The following is a 26,485-nucleotide window of genomic DNA, read 5'->3' on the forward strand; positions in this document are numbered from 1 at the left end:
CATTACATTTCCTATTGCGTGGCGACTTTCTTTAATAAATATTTCTGAATGTTCATTACTATGTGCAAAAAAACACAAAATAAGCCGGCTCTGACTAAAGTGTTAGCTGCTCAAGATTTTGGAAAGACTCTGGGGCATTATGGGAAATGTTGTGCCTGTGGTAAATTTGATTGCACGTCCTGTAGTTCTGCTCAGTAATACAGGATACATACATGTGCCTCAGTGGACTGGGTCTAATGATGCCCTTGATTGTTCCTAATTCAAAAGAAGTACTCCAGGCTGAAACACTCCACATAACTTCAGTGGGAATGGGCGGAGCTAATTAGTGAATATATGTTAAAACCGGCAGTATAGACTGTATTAAGCTCACATTCCAGGAAAATAAAATGTTGGTTCAAAAGTCTGAAACAAATTATTATAATTTAGCCATAATTAGCCATAACATTAAAACCACCTGCCTAATCTTGTGGTGCATTAAGTTAGTTACCGTTAGCAAAAATTTACTGGAAAAAAGTTACAAAAAGTTATGTTATAGGTTTTATTGAAATTTACATTATGTAATAATAAAGAAATGGAAGAAATTAAAGCCTAATTGTAAATCATCATTCTGCTTATATATGTATATTTAATTTGGTTTATACTAAGTGTAGCATTGCAACTCTGCACAACCCTGCTGGTACACTGCGTGTGTCTGGCTCCGCCCATGATTCGCAAAATCCTTATGCAACCTTTTCTTTGCTTATTGTTTGCCCCAGGTTAACATAGATCTCAAAATCATAATGCGGTCAATATATTTACAAATATTATAGCTGTTGCTATTATTATTATTATTATTATTATTATTATTGAATGAGAGATGAATTATGGAGTACCCCCCCCTCCCTTTCTTGCTGTGCCAGATTGTGTAGTGACACTCGAGGCTGTTGATTATTCAGCTGCACCTGTTCTGTTGTATGTTGCTCTCTTTTTCGGGGCAGCGGGGAGGGGGTCTCTCTGCAGACTTTCAGGAGCTCTTTACCTGAGGGGCTTGTCCCTCAACCTCGGCCCTCTTCTACCTTAAACACCATGAAAACACTGTGCTTTGAACTTCCCGGAATTGAGTGTGTCAGTCGGTTCTTACACACAAATCCAATGTGTTGTTAATGGAAGTGCTCTCTGTTGTCTGCATGTTTACTTCTTCTGGCTAGAGCCGTGTTGATGTAACACATTTAATTCATGTGCAACCGAGAAACACAAGTATTGGGTTTCTTCTAAATTCAAGGGGATTAAAAAGAGTTGGTCCTGCTTTTGTTGGAGTAACTCTGGAGTCTCTATTGTCCAGGGAGGAAGGCTTTCTACTCCATTTTGGAGGAGCATTGCTGTGAGGATTTGATTGAATGCAGCGACAAAAGGGTTAGCGAGGTCAGGATGTTGGATGATCATCACCCCACCTCATTCACAGCCTGCACAGAACATCAACATACACAACCCCACTGAATCCACAAACACTGCTGATTATAATGTGAACACTGGTGCAATCAACTGAAAGCACTGCTATCCACAGTGCACATGAAAGGTGGGAATAGACATGCGTGTGACATCCTTGTGCAAACGGAGCACTTAATGAACAAGAACACAAAAGACAAATCATCCGACTTTCATTTCTGGACACACACATTCACTACATGTCCAAATGTTTGTGGACACATATTGTATTGAATGCATTCAGACACTTTTAAAGTTGCAGCCATTGCTGACAGCTTGTCTAGTCCCTGTGGATAAGTACTGCCAATGGAATAGGACTCTGTGGAGCAGATAAACATGAACCTTTTGGCACCATGCCTAATGCAAAGTGCGGGCTAGAGGGGTATAAAGCTCCACAGCTCAATGCTGGGGGGCTTTAAACGCCTCTAGCCCACACTTTACATAGAGAACAATGTTCTCTGGAATGATGGCTGATGCTCCATGAATACGTTTGGGATGGGGTGGGTTGGTGATCTTCCAAAATCCTGATCTTACTAAAAGCTCTTGTCGCTGAATGCAATCACACAATTCCACAGCAATTCTACAGCAATGCTCCAGCTCCAAAATCTAGTAGAAAGCCTTCCTCCTTGGACAGTAGAGACAGTTACTCCAACAAAAGCAGGATAAACTATTTTTAATAGCCTTGGTTTCGTAAGAAACAGTGAATAAGCAGATGTCCCAATACTTCTGTCCTGTGCATATAGTGTAGTTTTTGAGAAAAGGTTCTTCTGATCTGATTCTTGTCTATCGCAGGATACAGGTAAGCACTGTGAGGATGAACCAGACTTGATCATAATCCACACTCACATGAACTAGAGTCTAATAAACAACGCAAAGGTCGGCTAAAGTGAACTGTTAGCCCATATTAACACTGCAGTGGTTAATTAGTGTTAATTCAATTCACTGTAAGAGTTCGTTCATCATGGGGGTGGTGGTGGTGGGGTTATTGTCCTCCTCTCATGGGGGAGAGCAGTCTAGACAGCTCGGTGGGAGTCAACCACTCTAACGACCTCGCAAACGTCACCAGACTAACAATAGTATATCTAATGCAAAGACAGACAGGAGCAGAGTGTGACTTATTCCAGCCAGCGAGGCACATGACGGACCCAGCTTTCATTGCATGATGAGTCAAAGGACTTTTAAAGCGTTTCATAATTGTGGAATTGCCCAGTCACATCCTGTAGGAAAGGTGGGGGGCAGGCCCAATCCACAGAAATGAATGGAGAACATACTGTAGTTAAACTGGTGGAAGACAAATCAACATCTTGTGAATATGAGGTGCAATTCTAGCAGTACTTGCCAGTCCAAGCTGGTCAGACTGGTGAAGCTGATTGACCAGCTTAGCTTTCGAGTTGATGTTTTTTATTTGAGTTTGAGGCTTTAGATGGTCTACCAGCATGTCCAACCTGACCAAGTAGTCAACCAGTATGATCAAGCTGGCTGACCAGGATATGCTAGTTGACTGGCATGACCAGTCTGACCACACTGGTCCACCAATATGACCAGCTTGACCAAACTAGTCAACCAGTATGACGTGGTTCATGACCAGCTTGGTCAAGTTGGTGATGCTGATAGACCAGACAGTCCATGAAACTCACATAAACACATATGCTATGCTGGTAGCTGGTTTTAGATGGTCTAAGCTGGCCTTTGACGATGATCAAGGTCATGATCAGCCATCCGTGCAGTCAACACACACATACACACACTAGTAATCAAACATACACAGTGACAGTGAGCACACATGCCCAGAGCGGTATGCAGCGCAGGGCGAAGGGCCTTGCTCAAGGGCCCAACAGTGGCAGCTGACCAGCTTAGCATTTGTTTTGTCATTTGAGTTTGATGGTCTGGTGGGTAATCAGAATGATCACCTTGACCATCGTGGCCAAGTTGGTCATACTAGTGGACAGGTGTGGACAGGTGTGGTCATGCTGGTCATACTGGCTGACTAGCCAAGTCAAATTGGTCATGCTAAACCATCAAGAGCCAAACTGATCAACCAGCTAGGAAGTCTTTTCTTCAGCAGGGTACAAAAGTAAGAGGACACATCTCAGCAGATATTTAGCAACGATTCTGTAAATCTGCACTGAAAATGGTCACGACTGTGTATCTAACAGTGCTTCCAAGCGTTAAAAATGCACTGGAAATGGACTATCAGTCACCAGCATTCTTATAAATCACTCCTAAATATAGACATTCATTTATTAGCTGTCCAGGTCCCTCCAGACCCCAAACAATGTAGTGACTCATTACACCTTGCTGCGTAAAACCGGAACTTTCCCAAGCGTTTCCATCAGAAAGAGCCTGAATCAGTGTACTGAACCGATTCCTTCCAAAGGATCGAGTTGTTTTCGTACTCTGTAAAATGATGCTATGCGAAGCTGCCGTTCGTACTATTGGTGTCTGACTAGCCTCCCTACGTAGAAAGCCCAGATGACAAAACGACGTTGATTCAACATGAAATAAACATCAGGAAACAACTGATCACTGAATCAAACTTGCTTCTGGAATTGATTCAGCGTACCCCGTCAATTTGCTACCTTAGATTTGTATAAGGTTAAATTGTGAAATATCAACATTATTAATAATATTATTAAAAGGAGGCTAACATACCTACAAAAAAGTCTGATACACGTTTGAGACTCAAAAATCAATTCCACTGATTCGTGGGAAAGAGTCGGTTCGCTCTTCCCTGGAGAAAGAACCGATTCGTCCGCGAGTCGAACATGTCCGGTATAAAAGGGCGCAGCGTCTCAGTCCAGACAAATCAGCTGCGGGCAACGAGCGAGAAAGCTCGGACCTGCTGTTTTCGGATCTTTTTCGTTTTGGTCTTAAACCGTCGAAAGCGAGCATGAAGGAAAGAAGGAACACGCAGCCCTTGGTGGTCAGATGTAAACTGGTCCTGGTTGGAGATGTACAGTGTGGGAAAACCGCCATGCTGCAAGTTTTGGCCAAGGACTGCTATCCAGAGGTTAGTGCTGCATGCGTTTGCCAATGAATTGACAAGGCTGAAGTTCTTCCAAGAGCCTCTTTCCCCAAATTCCCATTCCACCTTAATTCTGCGTTCTGGCGAATGTACGTGCTGCACCATTTAAGGTGGAACGGGATAATTAGACTAAGAAGCCAACTTGTAATGCCTTGTAATGAATGGTGCATGCACTAACATGCATCCCCCAGCTAACCTGTTGTTTTAGGGGGGTCTTGTCTATTGAGTGCATCTGGGTTCTCACTGATGGTGCCTTGTGCAGAAATTCCTTATCCCAGTCTTTAGCTATAAGGATTTAAAGGAATGGTTGGTTTGCTGTTTTTACATATGCATGCTTGTACTGCCTATTGCATGGTGAGAAATGGTATATTAATAAAAGGGTATCTGAGGGTATGTTCTATCACTCTCCATGGTTCTGCATTACCCTATATTTGCTTTTTCTCAGTAATAAGAAGAATGCATTAGAGATGGAGGCTCATACAGTGCCCTTTGCCCATTCCCTCTATCTGTCCACAGCATAAGCTTTGTGTTTGGGGTTTCTGGGCAGTGTGGCTTGCACTGATAAGGGTGTTGTGATGTTGTGTTCCACAGACGTATGTCCCCACTGTGTTCGAGAATTACACAGCATGTCTGGAGCTCGATGACCAGCGTGTGGAGTTAAGCTTGTGGGACACATCAGGTAAGACCTAACCTGCCATCCTGATAGTATGAAAAATGGACAAATGAACATGCTATAATACTGTCATCCCTTCACCATTGGTCATGCAAGTGGGAGAGCATTACAAGGGTTCCAGGGGTTTTTCTATATATCGACGTGATCCTGTGCATGGTGCATGTTGTGGACGATCAGCAGGATTTAGAGTCTTATCCGAACCATCATAGCATAGACCTGCACTGCATGCAACATAACATCAGTCATCTCGCCCTAGACAGTCAGGTAACATGAGGTGAAGGCAACTAACATGCAGGCTCAGTTGGGATGTCACGCTGCACTGTAGAAAGGAACACAAGCATTAGGTCTGAGTGATGGTTTTCAGTGAGCGTCCCTCATCTGTAAGCGTGTTATCAGCTCAAGTGACCTTTGAAGTGAGCTAGTACACCGTGGTGAGAATGCCGATTTGGGCATGTTGCAGCTTCACCTCAGTCTGTGGGTGATTTGTGGGTGCGTATTTGCACACGAGCGATTGATCCAGCATTTGAGGTGACTTAAAGCGGTGTGTTTGAGCTTCTCTGAGCATCTTATTGATTTATACCAAAAAGATGCAGCAGTGTAAAAATGGGTGATTGCCAATAGGGGTGTCGTAATCGGACAAGATCAGAATTGGACCCTTTTGATTTTGGCAGATGTGTGCTGCCGTTGTGTATTTCAGTGTAGATCTTTATTTGATTACATTTCATTTAAATAGAATAAACCGTTTTTTCATTTAATAATTTAAAATGCCTGTTTGGCCCATTAAAGAGCAGCTAAGGCTATTCACATGGCTAATAGAAACTACTGGAAATGGGTTAGTGTGAATCACTGGCTTGTTAAAGTTTTTTTTATTTAAGTAGAACAGCCAATACAAATTACCCATGAGCCAACTGGGCTGTAAAAACTTGAAATCTATGCCCGTGGACTCAAACAGAACCAAAGATGACCACAAGATGATCTCAAAAGAATAGTTCAATCACAAAATATGGCTTATAGAGACCAGTTCAATGGATAGTTGAGTAGAGTAGAGATGCACAGTGATATTGGATTCATATCAATATCAACTCATTAGTTTTTAGTAATAATTAGCATCTGACAAACGCTCAGAATCTTTCATATTATTATTATTGTATAATGATGTATTCATAAAAAATATCTGCATTAAAGAAAAAGTTTACTGGATCGCTGGTTCAAGTCCCGGTCATGCTGCTGGCCATCTGCAGCCGAGGCCCCGAGAGAGCACAATTGGGCTTGCTCTCTCCAGGGTGGGTACATGGCACTCTCCTCCCACATCGCTTCGTTGCGGTGCTGGCCGTCACTGCCACCTGTGAGGTGGTGCGTCGAAGCTGGGTATACAGCGCTTCCCTCCAGGTGCGTTGGTTGCCCGGTAATGTTGCATCGGCGGCAGTTTGGAAAATGAGAGGCTTGACTGCGTCTTTTGTTGGAGGGGGGGGTGTGTTGGTCCGTCCTCAGTAGTGTCGGGAGAGAGTACGTACGGGTTGGGTAATTTAATTGGCGGTAAAAATGAAAATTAATAAGAAAAAAAATATTTAGTGCACTAATTTTAACGTATATCAATGCATTAGAATATTTCTATGTTTTATAAGTGTCTGTGTATGGGCATGGGCAGATATGCTACTCATGTACTAAAACATTAACGTATATCTACTTAAGCTAAATAAATCCATCCGTTTTCAACAGTTTACAATGTTTTTCCCCTCATTAATTACATGCATGTTTCTCTTAATTACAAATGCAAATGGCTCCTCCAGGCTTAAATCAAGTACTGTATTCAAATTAGGTGAGGCCGCCCCAGTCGTCTTGATTTCATTAGGCAAACTGCACAAACCAGTTCACACTGCAAGCCTGAACAGTAACACTAACGCTCATTATCTATGCTAATGCTAGACTCCTGCTGCTGGAGAGAGGCACACGTAAATGCAACAGATGCTCTTTGTGCAGTGAAAGCTTTTTTTTTTAAGAAAAGCTCACATGTTGGGTGGAGTCTTGAGTCATCAAGGCCCATCATTCTGGTCAAACTGGTCAGGAGTAAACTAGGGTGTAGTAAACTTTGTGAGTAGTTATTGCAATACTGGCAGTGCTGAAATCACATATGGAAAATGAGCCCTCTAACAAATTACACACTATTTTACTGAACGCTCTGAGCATCCTGACCAATCAGAATTTACAATGAGTTTCTCTGGCTATTGTCAGTGTTTTTGTAATCCCAGCAAAAGCAAGTGTACAGTGTTCTACTTAGAGGTGGGTAATATTTTAAGTGAGGTACCTTTATGTGTATTATGCTTGTACAGTTCAGTGTAAGAGTTAAGTGCCCAACAGTGGCAGCTTGGTGGGGATACAAACCCACAACCTAGTGATCAATATCCCAGTGTGCCAACCACTGAGCTGCCACCACTGCCCCATCATTAGCCTAGTAGACAGTAAGCTAACACCAGGTAACAGCACTACTGGCCATTGGGACACCACACAATGTGGAAAACTAGGGTTTGATTTCCATGCTGGACGACTATGTTGCACTACACCAGTAAGAAGCCTTGGGCAATACTCCTAACACTACAGTGGCCCACCTCTGTAATACCTTGTAACCTTGCAAATCTCCCTGGATAAAAATGTCATAAATGTTAATAATGAGTCCTGTTTATAATGAGTCCTGGACGTAGTGCTGCAAAATATGAATAGCAATAATTGCATGTATTTATGGTGATGAAATATTTTTACTATTGTTCCATCATGAGAAAACTCTGAATGGTTGTGCTCTGTTTTCGGTGTGTGTATTTGTGTGTGTGTGTTTGCTTTGCTATCAGCTGTTGAATGCGGTCAGGAGCTGAGAGAGCACATGGGCATTGAGTCAGTTTGGATGTCCCGAGGGCATCCTGTTGTAGCCTGTTGACCTGATTATAGTGAACCGTGTTAGTCTGTGGCGCTTGTGTCCGCATCCCTAGTGCTGGCAGCTGACACATCTGGAACGTTGAGTGGAAACACAGACTGGAATGTGTGTAAGGAAGTGTAATCGTTCAATGTTTGAATATTTTAATATTTTGTTTAGTTAAACAACAGACATCAACAGAGAACCAGGAAGGCCACAGAAATGGTGTCCTACGAAATATGGATTAGTATTATCAGTGTGAGTTAACTAGGGCTGTAGCGGTACTCAAGATCAGGGATTGGTTCACATTCCTGTTATTCTCTCTGCGAGATAGTTATACTCCTAAATCCGTACATAGTGATACTACTACATAGTGAAATCCACTACAATTCCCACAATACCCTGCAAATTCAAACTTTACTTGCTAACAGTTTACAGTTTAAGATTTCTGAGTGGAACTTTGCTAGTGGTTCTGTTAACACTTAGACAGCTACACCACCCATGAAAGCCCCTTTTATTAATGGAGTCTGCTGTGGGCCAGTACTGAAGGTACAGAGACACAGTGCTGTGGCCATATCATCCACCCTTGTATGAAACACACACTATACTCTGAAAAGCTCATTGTGGCGCAGTTTATTTGATAATGATGTCATAGCATCCACCCTTAGATGATGGCCACAATATGCTGTAATAAAAGCTCATTGTGACGTAGAGGATCTGATAATTATGTCATAGCATCCACCCTTAGATGATGGCCACAATATGCTGTAATAAAAGCTCATTGTGACGCAGATATTCTGATAATGATGTCATAGCATCCACCCTTAGATGATGGCCACAATATGCTGTAATAAAAGCTCATTGTGATGTAGAGTATCTGATAATGATGTCATAGCATCCACCCTTAGATGATGGCCACAATATGCTGTAATAAAAGCTCATTGTGACGCAGTTTATCTGATAATGATGTCATAGCATTCACCCTCGGATTAAACCCACACTATACTCATTGTGACGCAGTTTATCGTGATAACTAGGGCACATCGTCTCATCCCCCAGCCGTAAACTCAACAACAGCATTCCTTTCTTTAGCACCGGGGTGTTGTCTGGGTATCTGCAGACAGTGCAGTGTGTTTGATGAGTCCTAGGTCTAAACGAAGTCGTCTGTATGCGCAATATGTCTGCGAGTCTGCGTGTGTCTCCTACTAATTCAGCGCACATGCGCCAGTATCAGAGAGGCTAAAGGAAACGCAGGCCGCTGGGACACCTCCTGTCTTTAATCTCAGCCCTCGCTTTCTGATCTGATTGGTGTGTTTGGAGACGCGCCAGCCCAGGGGCAGAGGGTGCTTTAAGGGATGAGCGCGAGGTTTGGGAGGGGATGAGAGGGCAGAGCCGGGATCCAGACAGCTTTCAGCCGCTCGCCCCGGCCTGCGAGCGCAGAATTAGAGCACTTTTCCTGACTGGCTTTTTGTTTCCACTGATAGTTGTTAAAGCTAGACTCTCTAGACCTACTTTTTAGACAGTGTGTCAGGGAAAGGTCTTTAAAATGGATCATTTTATGATTTAATATGGCACAATACGGCAAAATAAGCTTATTTGTATTACAGTGTTTTGTAGTTTTTGAAGTTGAAATTCAGAAATTGCAAAACTAAGGGAAATTTTATAAAAGCCCATGGCAAACTTTAGGATTTATTTATGATATATTTATTTATTTAAAGGAAAAACTGTTAACAATTAATTCAAACATTGTCATAATGGGCTTATGTCATATTGGTATAGATGATGCCATCATTGGCTGACATCCAGTCATCTAATCAGCTAGTATGCAGTAGTTATTTACAGCTACGACCGAAATGGGTCCCTATTTACATTTTAGGGCACTATTGCCATTTTTCTCTCAGCATCATAATCACGGAATAGTGGAATAGTGGAAGACTACAATCTCTACAATCTACTACAAACAGCGTAGCTCACTACATTAGCTGAATGTGGACCAAAATGCATTGCAAGTCTCTCTGTTACTAAGCAAGAGACTGTAAAACGAAATGGAGCCAACATTTGCTCATATAAGCATGTGATAGTTACAAACCACTGGATGCCCAGAATTTGAGATATTTTCCCATGTAGTTTATTAACAGTAGGCCTAGGTTGCTCAGCAATATAATCAATACAGATGTGTGTGTGTGTGTGTGTGTGTGTGTGTGTGTGTGTGTGTGTGTGTGGAGCTTTAAACGTGGTTCAGCGCAACCGTGAAAGGTGAAGAAGCGTCTGAATTTATGTGTGCTTTTACTGCTCGTTAGTAAAGGGCTCCTCTCTATATAGCGGAACCCTAATGAGGAAGTAGGGATCCGTTTCAGTCACAGACATAGAAAAGTATATTTTTAAAAAATTAAAAAAATGTAAAGATTCACAAAATTCATAATTTGATAAGATACATTTTTACATACAAGTGAAAAACTGTGCCTGACAGTATGTGTCATGTTAACATGTTATTTTATTATTTTCATAATATGGCCAATATTGTATATAAATGTGCTAGCCACAAGCTAATAAGATAGCCACAAGCTACTGTACTCTTATGTGGATTGCTCCTTTCCTTTCTGCTGTTGATTTTGAGGTGAGTTTCTGAGTGGAGGGATGGTCTGTGCTCATTATGGGCTTGATTATGTATCATTGTTCAGGCTTCATGCAGGGTAATCAGTATTAAAAGTTAATTGAAGAGTAAATTGAATTGGGAGGCGTATATTAAACAGTGCAGTGTGCTTTAACAGTGACTTTTTATAGGCCTTGTGTTCGATTTTCAGATCACGATTTTGAAGCATCACAGCTGCACTTTGCAGTAGTTTCAAAAATAACTGACCATAAAGGGTCGATAGAACAGCCCAGGCGTCAGGTGCGCAGAGCATGGATGAGCACTTGGTCACCTGTAAAATGAATTTGCTTAAAACTATTGATTAAAATCAATATTGTGCTTCAGGTTATTGTGCATTAGGGAGCGTCTGAGAGATTTATACATATTAACAAATGAGGCCTGCAGGCTTCAGAAACAGACACTCTCATTGCCTGAGAACCATTTTTGGCTTACTGGCTTTACAAGAAGGGAAATTTAGAAAGATCACAGGGGCTTTGGGGAACGGCTGTAGCAGAAAATGAGTCTACACTGAGTTCAGTGGATTATGTGTGATAATGGATTTTATTAGAGATATTAATACCTTAAAGATAATATATATTATAAAGATATTTATATATTTGGGTTTTTTTTTGTTGGTTTTACTTCATAGAAGTTGTCACTTTTAAATTTCTAATTTCTAAGGGTTTGATTGGATTCATTTGATTAACTGGAGTCCACTTCACATCATAATGGGACCCACAGTGGGCTGGCACGTGGGTTGTGATTTGGAGTTGCTTTATGCGATTATTTTTTTTCCCACCGGCTTTGCGCACTGTGCCGGGGTGTTAAGACGCCCGAACGAGGCCTCGTTATTAGGCTTCTTCAGATTGATTGGACCGACCTCATCATCATGTTTCCAAGCGGCCCTCTTTGAGGCTCAGCTTGGATTTATGGGCGAAAATCAATTCCCTCACTAAATCAGGGCGGCCAACTAGACCTGCCGCAAGGCTGCAGGAATATGGGCGGCTGTAGTAGTCCAAATCTGGAGCCTGTAGATCACTTGCAGCAAGGTATTGGCACTAGACTGGCTGTTATTATGTTAATGGCAATACATTCCTGTAAATGTGACGGCCACAGCTGCAGCATGTGAGGATTATGAGTGATGACTGAGCGGAGGTGTATAGCACCCCATTAGCACATTAGCACAGAGAGTAGATTAATGAGTGCTTTTCTAATGGAGGTGTTGATGGGATGAGAAGAGGGAACGTGTGAGCATCTCACAGATGACCCCTGTGAAGGGGGAATCCCCAAAAGGTCACGACTAGCCCCTTCACAGCAAGAGGGGGCATTCTTTGTTCAATTCCCACTTGGGGCCGTGGTGGAATCTTTGCCGTGCATCTTGGTTAAGGCAGGGGGGCTTGACTGAGGAGGAGCTCGTTGGGGAATGTGTCAGGACTTGTTCCCATCGATCTTTAATGGCTATGGGGAGGAGGGTGGGCTGTGCTCACCATTTTGTTCCTTAACCCTGATACTCAGCTCCTTTGTAAGCACTGACCTCTCCCAGCCCTCTTCGCTTGCATTTAGATGAGCTCTGGAGTGCTGATTAATTCCAAGAGATTTCAGCACTGGGTGGTGTCTGACTCTTGGGCGTCTTTTCATCATGCCTCTTAAACCCTCTTAAACTTTAAGGGGTGTATATGTGGACCTACTTCAGCTCCTAACTCTCATAACGTACATATTTGTGTCATGGTAGCTAGCAAATAATGAGATTTCTATTCAAATAACTCCCTGATACTGATGAGACTATTTTGAGTATTGAAATATGCAGTGGTGAATCATGACTATTAAAGATAGGTCTTTAGTTTGGCCTAATTCCTGCTAGCCTCCCTATGGGACGGGGACATTTCAGACCGCTCTGTAAGACAATCATTTATTATAAGTTTGTGAAGATATTGACATTTCGCTGCTGAATAAATTAGTAACTTTACAGAAGAAGGAAAGACCTTCTTCACTTTGGAAGTCAATGTAAGATTTTATTCTTCTATTTATTGGTCTGTTCATCATGATTTTTTGACACAATGCAAAGATCAACTGACAGATTCACTCAATCTGTCTAAGAGTAAAAAATGCAATTTTTATTTTGTATTGTTTTCCATTTGTAGTGTCAATCATATTCACAGTCACTGATGTGTAAAATGTCCAGAAGGCCTAGTCTAAATAAGTAATAATACATTTCTATTAAATTGTCCACTGAAAACCTGTGGTTAGTACATTTCTCAGTTCCTAATTTTTCTTGTAGTTAAATCAAGGCCAGACCAATAAGAGAGCCCATTTAGCTACATTTGTCTGGATATTACTGGGTAAAAATAATTGGATATTTTACAGATCAATGTAAAATATTAAGCCCTTTTGCTTCCAAATAAAACCTAACAATGAAATTAGTGTATTACAGTAAAACATGGCGTTTCAATATATTTGCATCATTCTATATAATAAAATATACATGTATGCATTGTGGAGCAGTGGAACTGTGTTCTCTGCAATGATGGATGGTGCTCCGTCCCATACTTTTAGGAGGAGTTGGGGGTGAGATGGTGAGGGGTGGTAATCATGCAACATCCTGACCTCACTAACACTCTTGTCGCTGAATGCAATCAAATTTTCACAGCAGTGCTCCTCCAAGCCATCTTCCCTGGACAGTAGAGACAGTTACTCCAACAAAAGCAGGACCAACTCTTTTTAATCCCCTTGATTTAGTAAGAAAACAATGAATGAGCAGGTGTCCCAATACTTTTGTCTATACATTGTATACTACATCAAAACAATAAAAGCCAAACAAGTGAATTGATAAAGATATTGTGGAAATGATGTGATGACATTTAAACTTTCCGCAGTGCATTTAATGACACATACATACTGTATCGATCAATGACGGAGGCGGCGGTGGAAGTGGTGGAAGTGGTAGATCTACAACGTCCCAAAATCTTTACCATGGCCGACCTCATTAGCCTGAGGAATGGTGGTGGATGAAAGGGTTAAGCAGATGGAGAGCGCTGTGATAAGGCACGGTGTTTATCTACGCAGCACACAAAAGCAACCCACTCCACCTCCATCTGTTCCTCGCGAGGCTCTTCCTGTGTCCTAGGAGAAAGGCCTTGCGTATTAATCACATGTGTACACCATGCCGTACCCTGGCCCACTTTTCACCTTTACACCTCTCTCAGCCGCCGCATTAGCACCGAAACAGGCTTTAGATAGGTTGGAGGAATTCAGCCCTGCTTGTATTTTCCCCTCCGATGTGTTTTTCATGCTTCACAAACCCTCCATCTGCTCGCGCAAGGGACGCTGAAAGAGCAGCATCTTGTTTAGCCGAGGAACATGTGGTGCTAGGTTTGGAGTAAAGCCTGGAGGGCAGAGGGCTTTTTTATCATTAATTATATTCCTTACATTGTCTTTAAGAGTCTATCGTCACATTTTGAATGTTTGTAGAGGAACTTCACAAGCTGTAGCCTAATGACACACTGCTTTTACTGAGCCGTAGTCGTACACGTCCTGTGTCCTCGACTGTTCCATTGGTTAAAATCGCGTACGTGATTAATTGCCCATACTTATATGCCAGATATTTACTGATCATTACTGAAATGTTTCTATCTAGATAAAGGTTTGCCATTTAGCTTTATTTATTAAATGTTAAACACGTATTAGCAAGTTCAACGATATGTTAATGTTGTTGCTACACTGGCATTTACAGCTGATACCAACAGTTAAAGCTAGTTATCGTTCACTTGCTATCCGCTATCAAGCTAACCTCAAGATTAGCAGATAATTGGGATTTAAATTACACAATAAAGCGATAAAAAAGCAACTACCACTAGATAAAACATCTAAAACAAACGAGTAGCATGATAGCTAATACAGTCGAGGGAGTGGACCAGCTCGGCTGGCTAACTAGTAGCATGATAGCTAATACAGTCGAGGGGGTGGACCAGCTCGACTGGCTAACTAGTAGCATGATAGCTAATACAGTCGAGGGGGTGGACCAGCTCGACTGGCTAACTAGTAGCATGATAGCTAAATCGGCTGGCTAACAAGTAGCATGCTAGCTAATACAGTCGAGGGGGTGGACCAGCTCGGCTGGCTAACTAGTAGCATGATAGCTAAATCGGCTGGCTAACTAGTAGCATGATAGCTAATACAGTCGAGGGGGTGGACCAGCTCGGCTGGCTAACTAGTAGCATGATAGCTAAATCGGCTGGCTAACAAGTAGCATGCTAGCTAATACAGTCGAGGGGGTGGACCAGCTCGGCTGGCTAACTAGTAGCATGATAGCTAAATCGGCTGGCTAACTAGTAGCATGATAGCTAATACAGTCGAGGGGGTGGACCAGCTCGTCTGGCTAACTAGTAGCATGATAGCTAAATCGGCTGGCTAACTAGTAGCATGCTAGCTAATACAGTCGAGGGGGTGGACCAGCTGGGCTGGCTAACTAGTAGCATGATAGCTAAATCGGCTGGCTAACTAGTAGCATGCTAGCTAATACAGTCGAGGGGGTGGACCAGCTCGACTGGCTAACTAGTAGCATGATAGCTAATACAGTCGAGGGGGTGGACCAGCTCGGCTGGCTAACGAGTAGCATGATAGCTAATACAGTCGAGGGGGTGGACCAGCTCGTCTGGCTAACTAGTAGCATGATGGCTAATACAGTCGAGGGGGTGGACCAGCTCGTCTGGCTAATGAGTAGCATGATGGCTAAATCGGCTGGCTAACAAGTAGCATGCTAGCTACAACGTATTGGATCCTAGTTGGTCCTTCTGTAAGATGACGTCAGAGGGGATGGCCTACTAAGCTAACCTGGTCACTGCTTTCTAGCTACGCTAAAGCTTAAGCCTGTTGGGCTAGGCTAATGTTGGTTGAGGTTAACTAAATAGCTTAGCAGCTCGTTTTGGTTTTAGCCATGCTAAAGCTTCAGCCCCAGGAACACAGTATGCAGCACTGTCAGCCATGAGCTAAGGCTAACTAAACGTCCTTGGCTAACCTGGCGAATGTTAAAGCCTTAGCTATGTTAAAGCTCCAGCCCTGTATATTATGTGTGTTGGTTGATTAAGGCTAATTAAAGAGGCTAGTAACTGTATTTCAGCCATGCTAAAGCTTCAGCCCCAAGAACACAGCATGTAAATAAGATGTGTGTGAGCTTGTGATGAAATTTGTGTTTAATGGACACTGTGGACAAAAGTATTGGGACACCTGCTCATTTGTAGTTTTTTTCTGAAATCAAGATTTTAAAAGGTGTGTGTCCTGCTTTTGTTGGAGTAGCTGTACTTGGGAAGGGCGAAGAAGCATATGTCCCAGGCAGCATAGTGCCAGCATGCGAATACTTAGATACTTAGATACACTTAGTTAGAACACCGTGTTAGATAGATCTGCCCTATGATCCTAGACTGCGGGAAGTGGAGGATTAATACTTGGAGAGCGCTTACCGCCTTAGCCTAGCGTAATGCTATCTCCCTATGCCGCTTTTTATATTCCTACAGCCCTTGAAGAGCCTATATAGTACATTATCGGTGGCTTTAGAGGGTTTGGGTAATTACACACTGCGCAAACGGGTCAGCCGTGTCCTCCATCCGTCCGTACGTCCGTCTCTCTCTCTCTTTCTCTCTCTGACTCGCAGGATGTCGCAATTTGTCTGCTTTAATTGAAAATGGCTCCGTGGTTACCCTGGTGTGCATGTCCATCGATTGCTGCCTTTAGACTGGGGGCAATTGGATGCATCCTCACACCCGGGCCTGCGTGTCCATGACTTTATCAGGGAGACGGTGAGAGGCGGTGAGTGGTCCTTCGGAGGCCAGTCATCCAATTAGGAGCTGGAATGCCTGCAGCATCTGATCCCATTGATTTAAAACGTCTGGGAAAAAATTGCTATGGCCGTCTCCTCCTCAGGCTGTACTGTTTTCTTTCTTCTTTTTTTCAATTTACATAGATAAGTATTATACCATGTGAAAGGATAACATGGCAGTTCAGTATGTTTTCGGTCCATCCATCCATCCATCTTCTGGTCAAGGCCGTGGTGGGTCCATAGCCCACCCAGAATCCCTGAATACCTCCTTAGACAGGCCGCCAGTCCTTCTCTAGGTTGTTTTTGGTCCAGAGCTGTACATTTTGTAATGTTATTCACTTTCTAGTTGTTGTAATCTTGTAATCATCACAGTGCACAGATGCTTGCCAGCTTCAGAATCACGCTGATCCTCCACTGACTGTAACAGGGAGTGGCATTTTTGTCGTCGGCACTCCAGGCCGCTGGAACGCTGCTCCTGCACTATGTAACTTTGGTGAATTTGCACAAGATCATTTACCAAGGCTGCGTGTCGCTGTGTTACCCGAATCATATTTGTGTAAATCCTGTAATTTTACTCTACCGTCTCAGTCCACATGCTTCTTTACATTCAGATGCTGCCTCTGCGGCTCTCAGATTATCAACAAATGCACGTGTACAGTTGTTTGTGAGGGGACGCTCAAAGTGTGATTTGTATTTATGGCAGTGGAGAAAAAGTAAATTGCATTCTCCGACTGTAGGGGGAGCCCAGTAGCACTAAAACATTCACCAATTCTCACATAAATCTGCTATAATTTGCTAATTTGCTTTAATTTGTAGTTGTAGTGTTTTGACATGCTTGAGCCATCTTCCCTTTTGTTATGTGCATGTAAAATGTGAGTGTATAGCTGTTTTGCAGCTGTTTATATATTTTCTGCCTGTTTTTTGGCAATACCACCAAAACTATGTGGGCAATACACTACTTCCACTACTACACTTGTCTTTTTTTTAGTTACAGCTTGTTAACAATGAAACTGTGGACACAGCAATACTCTTTTTTTTTTTTTTTTTTTTACTTAATATGAATCTGGCAGCTGTTCTTCATGTTCAATTTTATGATGAATCCGCCAATAGAAATGCTCCAAAATTAGCAGTGGTATGTTACCAAAGTCAAAGTCAGTACCCACAAGCCTTTGCTTCACTCATTGATCTTTTTTTAACCAAATCTAATAGGACTAAAGCTGAACTCCTGCTAAACAAAAGGCTCTCACACACACGCACACACACTCACAGTAAGGCCAGGGAGGTTTCTGGTGTGCAAATACTGTTCAACCCAGGCATTTCTTCAGCACCAAGTGGGTGGGCACGTATCTGTGTCTAATGATTGGCAGTTAAGGGAAGTCTTTATGGAGGGGTGGGCGGAAGGCGCTCCGCAGATGGTAGATTCCGAGGCTGTTGCTGTGGAAACAGGGGGACCAGAGGTATTGCGCGCGTGGGGCGGACGCAGGGCGGTGGGTGGCTTACTTAAGGATTCTGAGCGAGAGTGGGAGCGCCTTTCTGCCCCCAGCCCCACTGTTCCCGTTGCATAAGCCATAGGGAAGAAAATGCTGGAGAGAAAAGAGAGCAATAGATCGATGAGGATTTAGGGCTCAATTGTCATTTTCTTCTCCTTTAAAATGCCAATAGTACAAACAGGAAAGTGGAAGAGTGTGCTTTTCAGCAGGATGTGCTGAGCTGTGTGTGAAGTGAAGCTCAGCAGGAGAGCGAGCCCCAACTAGGGCTGTATGACTGTGGTTAAACTGATGAGAACCGTTCTTATGCTTAATATTGGAATCACGATTACGGTTACAGTTTTTAAGCCAGAAAAAAAACACAATCCTAATAATGTATAGATATGTGAGTAGCATAGCGTAAATAACACTAGTCCTTAATACTGGCCTAAAGTCAGTGTTTCAGATGCTAAAAAAATGTAAAAAGTATACACAGTACTTATAGGTAGGAACAGTTATCATGATTACAGGTGTTTTGACTACAGTATAAATGCAAGTATTGCAAGTAATACAAGTGTCCCAGAGTCAGTAGTCAAATGCAATACTCATATCAGTCAATTAACCAATCCTAGATGTTTAATTAGTCTAGGAAGCCAAACATCACTGATCACACTTAAACTATGATTAACTGCAGCTCTAATCTCTACCTGGTTTCCATCCTTTGTTCTCCTTCCAACCACCATACTTCATAGCTCATGGGTTTCAATCTGTCTTCTTCCTTCGCTGCTTCACTTAAAGCCACATGTCTTTCGTTCCAGGGTCTCCCTACTATGACAACGTGCGACCACTTTGCTACAGCGACTCCGATGCCGTGCTGCTGTGCTTTGACATCAGCCGTCCGGACACTGTGGAGAGTGGACTTAAGAAGGTACTGAGGCATCACTGTGAAAATCCATCGCTGTCTCCAGTGTGTTAATGCTCCCCTGCTAGGGCTAGACATCTCAAAACTACTCAGCGATTCAGTCCAGTTCTAGTTTGCTTGAAAGTTCACATTTCACCACAATTAAATAATCTTGGCAAAATTCAGGGTTTATGTTTAACAGTACTCTAAATCTACACTGGGCCTAGAGAAACAATTGAAGAAGTAGTGGAATATAAGCCCATCACCACACACCCCAAAAACTACAATCAGAGTATGTCTGTGTTGCTGTCTGTCTGTGCTTGCTGTCTTTAAACGCCCACTGAAGACCCATCTCTTCCAAGAGTACTTGTAGTACTTGTATCTAGGTATCCATATTGACTTTGTGTATTTGCGAGCATCTAGCATAAGATATCTTTTTGATTCTAGCCAATACAAACTAGCTAAGATATTTTCTTAGAACAGTCATTCTGGATAAAAGTGTCTGCTTAATGCCTCCACTGTACATTTTATGTCTGAAAATAGCCTGAAAATGTTGTTTTTGTCAAAAGTAGAGATTATTATACATTGAACAGCATTGTAATTAATTCTTCTCAAATAAGGTGAATCACATCAGTGCATTTTTACACCTTTATCCCATCCCCCATGTGGCTTTACTTCATAGTCAGTGATTTCCTCAATATTTTGGAATGTCAAAAATCTTTGAAAGGTCACCTAAAACATTGAACATAGATGTTTAAGAGATTGTTTTAAGATTTAGCGTCGATGCGGGCTTAACAACACTCGCCTAAACTTAGTAATAGTACTCTACTCCCCCAATACTACTTGGCTGAAGTCCTCAGTTCTCAAGAATAACAGTTATGATGCTGCTGCTTATGCAACTCTTATGTTCTCTGTGGTTCTGAATGCTGTTGAGGTTCTGTATTTCATCTAACTTGCTTGTTTCTTTCTTTGTTTCTGTGCAGTGGAGGACTGAGATCATGGACTTCTGCCCTAACACCCGCATACTCCTCATAGGCTGCAAAACGGACCTACGCACAGATGTCTGTACACTGATGGAGCTCTCCAATCAGAAACAGACACCGATTACCCATGAGCAGGTATGCTTTTCAAGTTCTACACACTAATTCTAAATAACACAGTTTAACTCCTTAACCACTGAAACCCTAGACTGATAATCAAAAAACACATCTGTGATTTTCAATGCATAGACACTATATGTCCCTGTAGAGAAGTCCTGCCATGTTAAACATAAAAACATGCCAGATGTGGGCTAGAAGGATATAAAGCCCCCCAGCATTGAGCTGTGTAGCAGCGGAACTATCGTTCTCTGGAATGATAGTGCTCTATCTATGTATGTTTTGGTTTGGGAAATTGTGGATGAGGTAGGGTGGTGATCCTCCACCATCCTGACTTCACTAACACTCTTGTTGCTAAATACAATCAAATCCTCACAGCAATGCTGTAATCTAGTAAAGAGCCTTTGCTCAACAGTAGAGAAAATCACTCCAACAAAAGCAGGATAAACTCCTTTTAATACCCTTGATTTCAGATAAATTAATCAATGAATGAGCAGGTGTCCCAATATTTTTGACTGTACATCTGACAGCAGTTCAGAATGAAGACCAGAAAGATGAATTTCTCCTGTCCTCTCCCTTTTATCCCAGGGGTCTGCCATGGCCAAGCAGCTAGGGGCCGAAACCTACCTGGAGTGCTCGGCCTTCACCTCTGAGAAGAGCATCCACAGCGTGTTCCGCACGGCCGCACTGGCCTGCATCAACAAGCTGCAGCCCCTGGCCAAGCCCAGCCCCAGCCGCCGCCTCTCCAAGCGCCTGCTGCACCTGCCCAGCCGGTCCGAGCTGCTCTCCTCCACCTTTAAGAAGGAGAAGGCCAAGAGCTGCTCCGTCATGTGAGCGGAGGAGGGGGGCTTCAACTCCCCACCTAAAAAAATAAAAGCTTCTCCCTCCCCTGCGCTTTGGTTTGGGGAAGGGGGGTGGGTTCTGATGTTCCTCATCAACGAAGGCTTCGCTGCGGAATCCTTCCTCACCCCCCAACAGAAATACGTCTCAGAACAAGTGGACACCTCGCTGTCCACCTTGTCCTGATCTCTGCAACAGTGCATATCCGTCGTACCCAGTACTGTATCTTGCTTTTCTCAAACCAAGGTTTGATCATTCAGCCGTGCCATCACATCATTCTTCTTCACCGCGTCAAGAGAATCGCTCTTTCGCCTCCGTGTTATTGTGACGTTTAGGGCTCACAATGATTCTGCTTAGTAGATGAGAATCAAACGGTCAGAAAATGGGCTTCGGTAATGTGATAGATGCCTTTGGAACTGCTCGGCATATCATTGGCTCTCTAGTTTCAGACATATCTGGGGCAAAAAACAGAAGACTTCAAACATATGTGGAATATGCACTGAAGTGTAGGTGAGAGGTTGGCTCTTTTGGTCAGAGCTTCGGGAAGCAGTGCAAGGCCCTGGGCGTGTAGAGGTGTGGGAGGAAAGGGGCTGTTGTAGGCACTGTTAGCATGTTTTTGCAAGACTTTAGCAGGCATTATAATGCTGGATGGAATTGGCTGCTGTGCAGACTGGATACTGTAATGTAATTTCTATTGGAGCTTGCCTGTTGTGCCAGGCTTTTGATTAGTTAGAAAAGGGGGGGGGGAGCAGGGGAGGGACAAAACTACTAGACAACAAATTTGTGGACAGTGAAATCTAAAGGCTACCAAAGACACGTTTCTACGTTTCTATCTCCTCCAGGGCTCTAATGATTAAACACCAACATGATGGAAGTGCTTCTATTTTTACAGAAGCAATAACTGTCAGAGGAGGTGAGAGGGGAGAACCGTAAGCGGTGGACCGTTGGGCCTCCTGCTCTTCTGTAGTGTAGAGAACCACGCATCCGTGAGCTAGCGACAGGCCAGGCGCCGAGCGTAAACCTTTTTTTTCTGTATGTATTTTCTCGGCCTTCGGAAAGCTCTTGTAGCACCATGTTGATGCCGTTTGTCGGACCAACATGGCCTGAAAAAAACCAACTAAGTGTATGCAGCGAATATATCCTCTTCGATCGACGTTCCTTAGACCTCAGCTTGAAATCAGACCATCGCCACACGTCACTTCTGAAGATTTTATATGCATTTCTCCTCCGACTCGATCCTGATGTAGCACTCCATCTTCCACCAGTAGCTCTCTCTCTCACTTTTTCTCCTGTGTACAGGTTTCCGTCACCTTCAATGCCCTGCAAGCGCAAGGGTTTACGACTCCTCTGTTGATGTTTTTTCGCGGCAGACACTTTCGCAGGCGGTTCAGTGTGTATCTAAACGTGGTCCCTTCTGACTAAATTCTTGAGCTTCTCGGTTTTTTGAGTGCAAAGTGCTGACAGCAAAACCTGCTTTTGACCACAAAGCAATAACAATTGACGTGCTTGTGTCGCAGAGTATTTAGAGTGGCAATAAAAAAAATAAATGTTCAAAATACCGCTTTGTGATTTAACTTCATGCGACAGCTTTGTGGACGTGTGTGGCCGTGCCTCTATCATTACTGCTGTGTTAAAAAAATGAAATGAACAGAAAAACGGAAAAAAATTACGAACCAGTTTAACTGTAATTTTGTCAAGCCCTTCTTGTAGCCAGGGTCGTCGTGGAGTGAGTAAACCGTGACGTCTTTGTGTCACTGATCTAGCGCGGGGGGACTTGGCGAGGAGTTAACTCACCATTTAAGTGCAACACAGTGTAATGTGACCAGGCGCGTTTAGGCATATGGGCTCTGTTGGCATCACGGGGTGGTAAAGGCTTTGAGGTCTGTAGCGGGGAGACGAGAGGAGCCAAAGGCATGCGAGACCTTTCATGGGTCTCTGCATTCAGACAAGGCCGCTTTAACGTATGGAACAATCGACTCATGACAATGGCTTGGAGGGGGGTGGGTGATGTGCATCCTGGTGAAATGGATAATGGGAGAAGGAGGAGGGGGGGGGGTTAAAAGGACTTGTGGGATTTTAAAAATCCAACATCAAAAAAACAAACCAACAGGCTGGTCCTGTTTAGAGAAAGCTATTTTTCCATTTTGGGGATTGAACCATTGTGCTGTTTGTTTGGTTTTTTTTTTGCCTTGTTGCTGTTGTTGTTGTTGTTGTTTATCTTTATTTGTGTTGACCTGAAATCGATATTTATCTCATTTGGTTTAAACCACTGTTATCTGCGGCTTCAGGTGGTGATTTGCGAGCTCCGGACTCTCTCCGGTCACACGCTGAATTTCTCACCATTGCCTAGCAACAGTTCCGAAAGTACAGAAAGTGAGAGAATGCCTCTTTGGGGTTGGAGACCATGAGAAAAGGAGGGACCCTCAGACCATTAGCAGTTACAGGTGTACGTATGCAGTGCCGCCGGTTTCCTGCCTGGAGATACAAAAGAATTGGTCGTTTTTCTCTCTCCTTTATTTTTATGTATTTTTATTTGTTTTAATGGTCTGAGCTTTGGGTTGTCGAGATGGTACTTTCTGTCTCATGTAGAGATGGAATATTAGAGGTCCAAAAAGTCAAAATATCCACCCCATGATTTTGTTCCAACTGCCTGGGCAGCAGTTCTGGACCTTAGAGGTTGAACATTAGAGGTCCAGAAATGCAAAATGAGGAACATTAGAGGTCCAGAAAGTCAAAATCAACAACATTTGAGGACCTTTCTGGACCTCTTATGTTCCTTATTTTGACTTTCTGGACCTCTAATGTTCCTCATTTTGATTTTCTGGACCTCTAAATGTTCTTCATTTTGACTTTCTGGACCTCTTTCCATTTTCCTCTCTATTCTCAGACAAAACACACAAACACCAAGGCTTTGCCATGAGACAGTATATAGGTTCCTGACATTCCACCATGATGCTGCCGTCGTGTACCAGTGGGCACAGTTGTACTTCTAAGCATGTCTTCTAACAATGATCCAAGTTGTACATATCTTCTTTTCTAATCTTTGTAAGACACCGAAAAAGAATGCCATGAGGTGTGACTATTTGTTCTTGTCGTGGGTTGACAAAGCTGTTGTGGTTGATGTATTATAACAATAATAATAGTAATAATTCAGTCCTATTTATTTAAATACCACATTGAAGACTTTTTGGGTATGTTTGGGTTCTCGTGTTTCACATGTACTTTTGTTTTTCACAGAATTATTCTTTTCAACATGACGAACGTCCTTTCTTCCTTTTGTCTTTCCAGTAATAAAGCTTGCCTCATGTGGCACCCATGACACTGGGCTTCGTTTTGGTTTGTTCATGGTACAGCTGCGCACAACATTTATGTAGGTCACTTCCCACTTCCACTGGAATCCAGCAAACCCGGGAGACGTGCGAGCTGCATTTCGGGAAGTGACAAGACAAATGGTCCTCCATTTCTCCTGTCTGGAGTTTCGCTTCTCCTGATGTGGACATTAATCGCAGCCGGCAGCCTTAAAGACTGCTATAGAACATGCGTCCGTGAGGCGAATGTGTGAAGCAGCTGCAGCTGATGATGAAGCACATTCACCTCAGAGAGAGAGAGAGAGAGAGAGAGTGAGTGAGTAAGAGGGACTGGAGGGCAGTCATGCTTTTCATTGCTCTAAGTCACCTGTGGATAGAACCTGTAGATGTAGCAAACGGGATTATTTGGTGAGTGGCACTAGCAGGCCAGCTGCGCTACGCTGCTGAATTCCCTAAACGAGGCCGATCCCTTCAGTGACGAACATCTGTACATACACCTATTGAGACCTGCAGGCACTGAAATATGCTCCTAACCATCAGAACACAAACATTCTTTAGTTTGAAGAGTCAGAAGCATCACTTCTGACTAAATGTCAGTAAAACTACATATCCCAGCAGTCCACAGTTTGAACTGTATTATGGCATCAGTTTGATATTCTAAATTCCACAGCATGCTAAAATCATACAGCATTGTCTCATATTGATATTTGGGCTTATTTTTTCAATAGTCTTCGAAATATTTGAGCTGAGATATTAGTAGGTGTCCTGATTTGATCTGGTGACTCGGGATGGGGGGCCGATATGGGCATTTGTAATGGAGCGGGTATCTGCTTTCGGCTTGTAAGGTTCTGATCCACTTTTGACGCTTAGCTAGGTTCGTTGTAAAAGAGCGCCACCCAAGGTCCTCTAGGCACCGTTAACAGACATGTTATGGGCCGGTCTAGGTCAGGCCGCAACACAGAGGTTCAAAGGGGTAGAATGAGAATCCAACAGTAATGAATATGGGGGAAATAAAACACATCAGAATTATGGGCAATTATGTATATTATGGAAACACACAATACCGGAACAGACAAACCCACTCCCAAACCCTTCACCGCCGGTGTACACAGATATTTACAATATATTACAAACTATAAACAGGGGACAGGCTAAATCGTAGTCAGGTAACAAAACAGGGTCAAAGGCCAAGCAAACAGGTAACAATAGAATTAACACAAACAACAGCAAGAGGGCAACACAAGGCCTCGCTCTCTCTCCCAGAGTGCTGATGGTGAGCCCTTTTAGCCTTCATGGGAGGGAACCAAACCATAGAGTAGTTCAGCTGGATCCAGGAGAAGGGGAATTGATGGACTGGTCTGGATCTAGAGTGTAACATGCAGCAGACAAAAAAGACCACATAGGACATAACAGACAAGATCCTCAGCTGCTGCAGAGCATTTTTCGAAAAACTACCCGAGACAGAGCTCATCTGTGACATTATTTCAGTGAACAAAACAGAAAAGAGCTTTACTGTAATTGATAAGTGCAGTCCAGGTTCCAGTTAACAGCCAGAACAACAGCTAAAGCTGGCTTCTACTTCCAACTCCTAATTCCACCTTAAATAGGGCCGCAGTTGCACTGTGTACATTTCAGCAGCAGAGCGTAACTGTTGCGTTGTTTAATGTGGAACGGAAAATTGGGGAACTTTAGGTTAGAGCCTTGCTGTATCGGATTTAAAACTCTTCACTCTTCCAGAAAATCCCCCAGTTTGGTTGTGGTTGTGACACACACGACAAAGACTTAGCATATGACTACTCAGCGAGCGAGTGAGCAAACAAAAGAAATAAATACAGGGTTTTTTTGGGGGGTGGGGGGGTGGTTTGCATGCTACCAGAACACCACCACCATGAAACTCTGATTACCCTACCGCATGCATTTCAAAGACCAGCCAACAGGCCTGAAAAGCAGCAGCCAGCCTAAATAATGCAATAGGTTACAATATTATATAATATAAAAAGTAGTTTTAACATATTTGACTTTCACCTTACAATGTGACCTCACTAACACACACGTTAGCAAACTCAGCCTGGGGCACAGTCCGCAGGGCTGAAGCTAGATGTCACTCACATAACTTTTAGCCAGTGTCGTGGGGGAAGGGAAACATTAGTGCATTAATTATTCGCATAATAATGTATATTCATAGATATGTGCATGTGATATACAAATGCTCCTAGGCATTTTTGTTGTGTCTTGGAAATTTCGCAGCATATGAAGACCCTGATTACCCTATTTTAGAAGCCCCTGCTTGGTCAGATTTTTGTCAGGGAGTTCCCCAAATTAATTCCAGTGACTGTTAGAGTTCGGGTTTAGGATTAGGGAT

General features: G+C 43.0%; 1 protein-coding gene across 1 annotated transcript; it reads left to right on the plus strand.

The window, feature by feature from the left end:
* Positions 1–4,248: 4,248 nt before the first annotated feature.
* rnd1b (Rho family GTPase 1b) lies at positions 4,249–24,134 on the plus strand. The gene is made up of 5 exons (XM_072697403.1): positions 4,249–4,474; positions 5,081–5,168; positions 18,796–18,905; positions 19,862–19,996; positions 20,564–24,134. Exons 1-5 carry the CDS (start codon positions 4,355–4,357, stop codon positions 20,807–20,809), a joined length of 699 nt encoding a protein of 232 aa, XP_072553504.1. The 5' UTR covers positions 4,249–4,354; the 3' UTR covers positions 20,810–24,134.
* The last annotated feature ends 2,351 nt before the right edge of the window (positions 24,135–26,485 follow it).

The sequence above is a fragment of the Salminus brasiliensis genome, chromosome 14 (genome assembly GCF_030463535.1).
Source record: "Salminus brasiliensis chromosome 14, fSalBra1.hap2, whole genome shotgun sequence".
NCBI classification, from domain to species: Eukaryota; Metazoa; Chordata; class Actinopteri; order Characiformes; family Bryconidae; genus Salminus; species Salminus brasiliensis.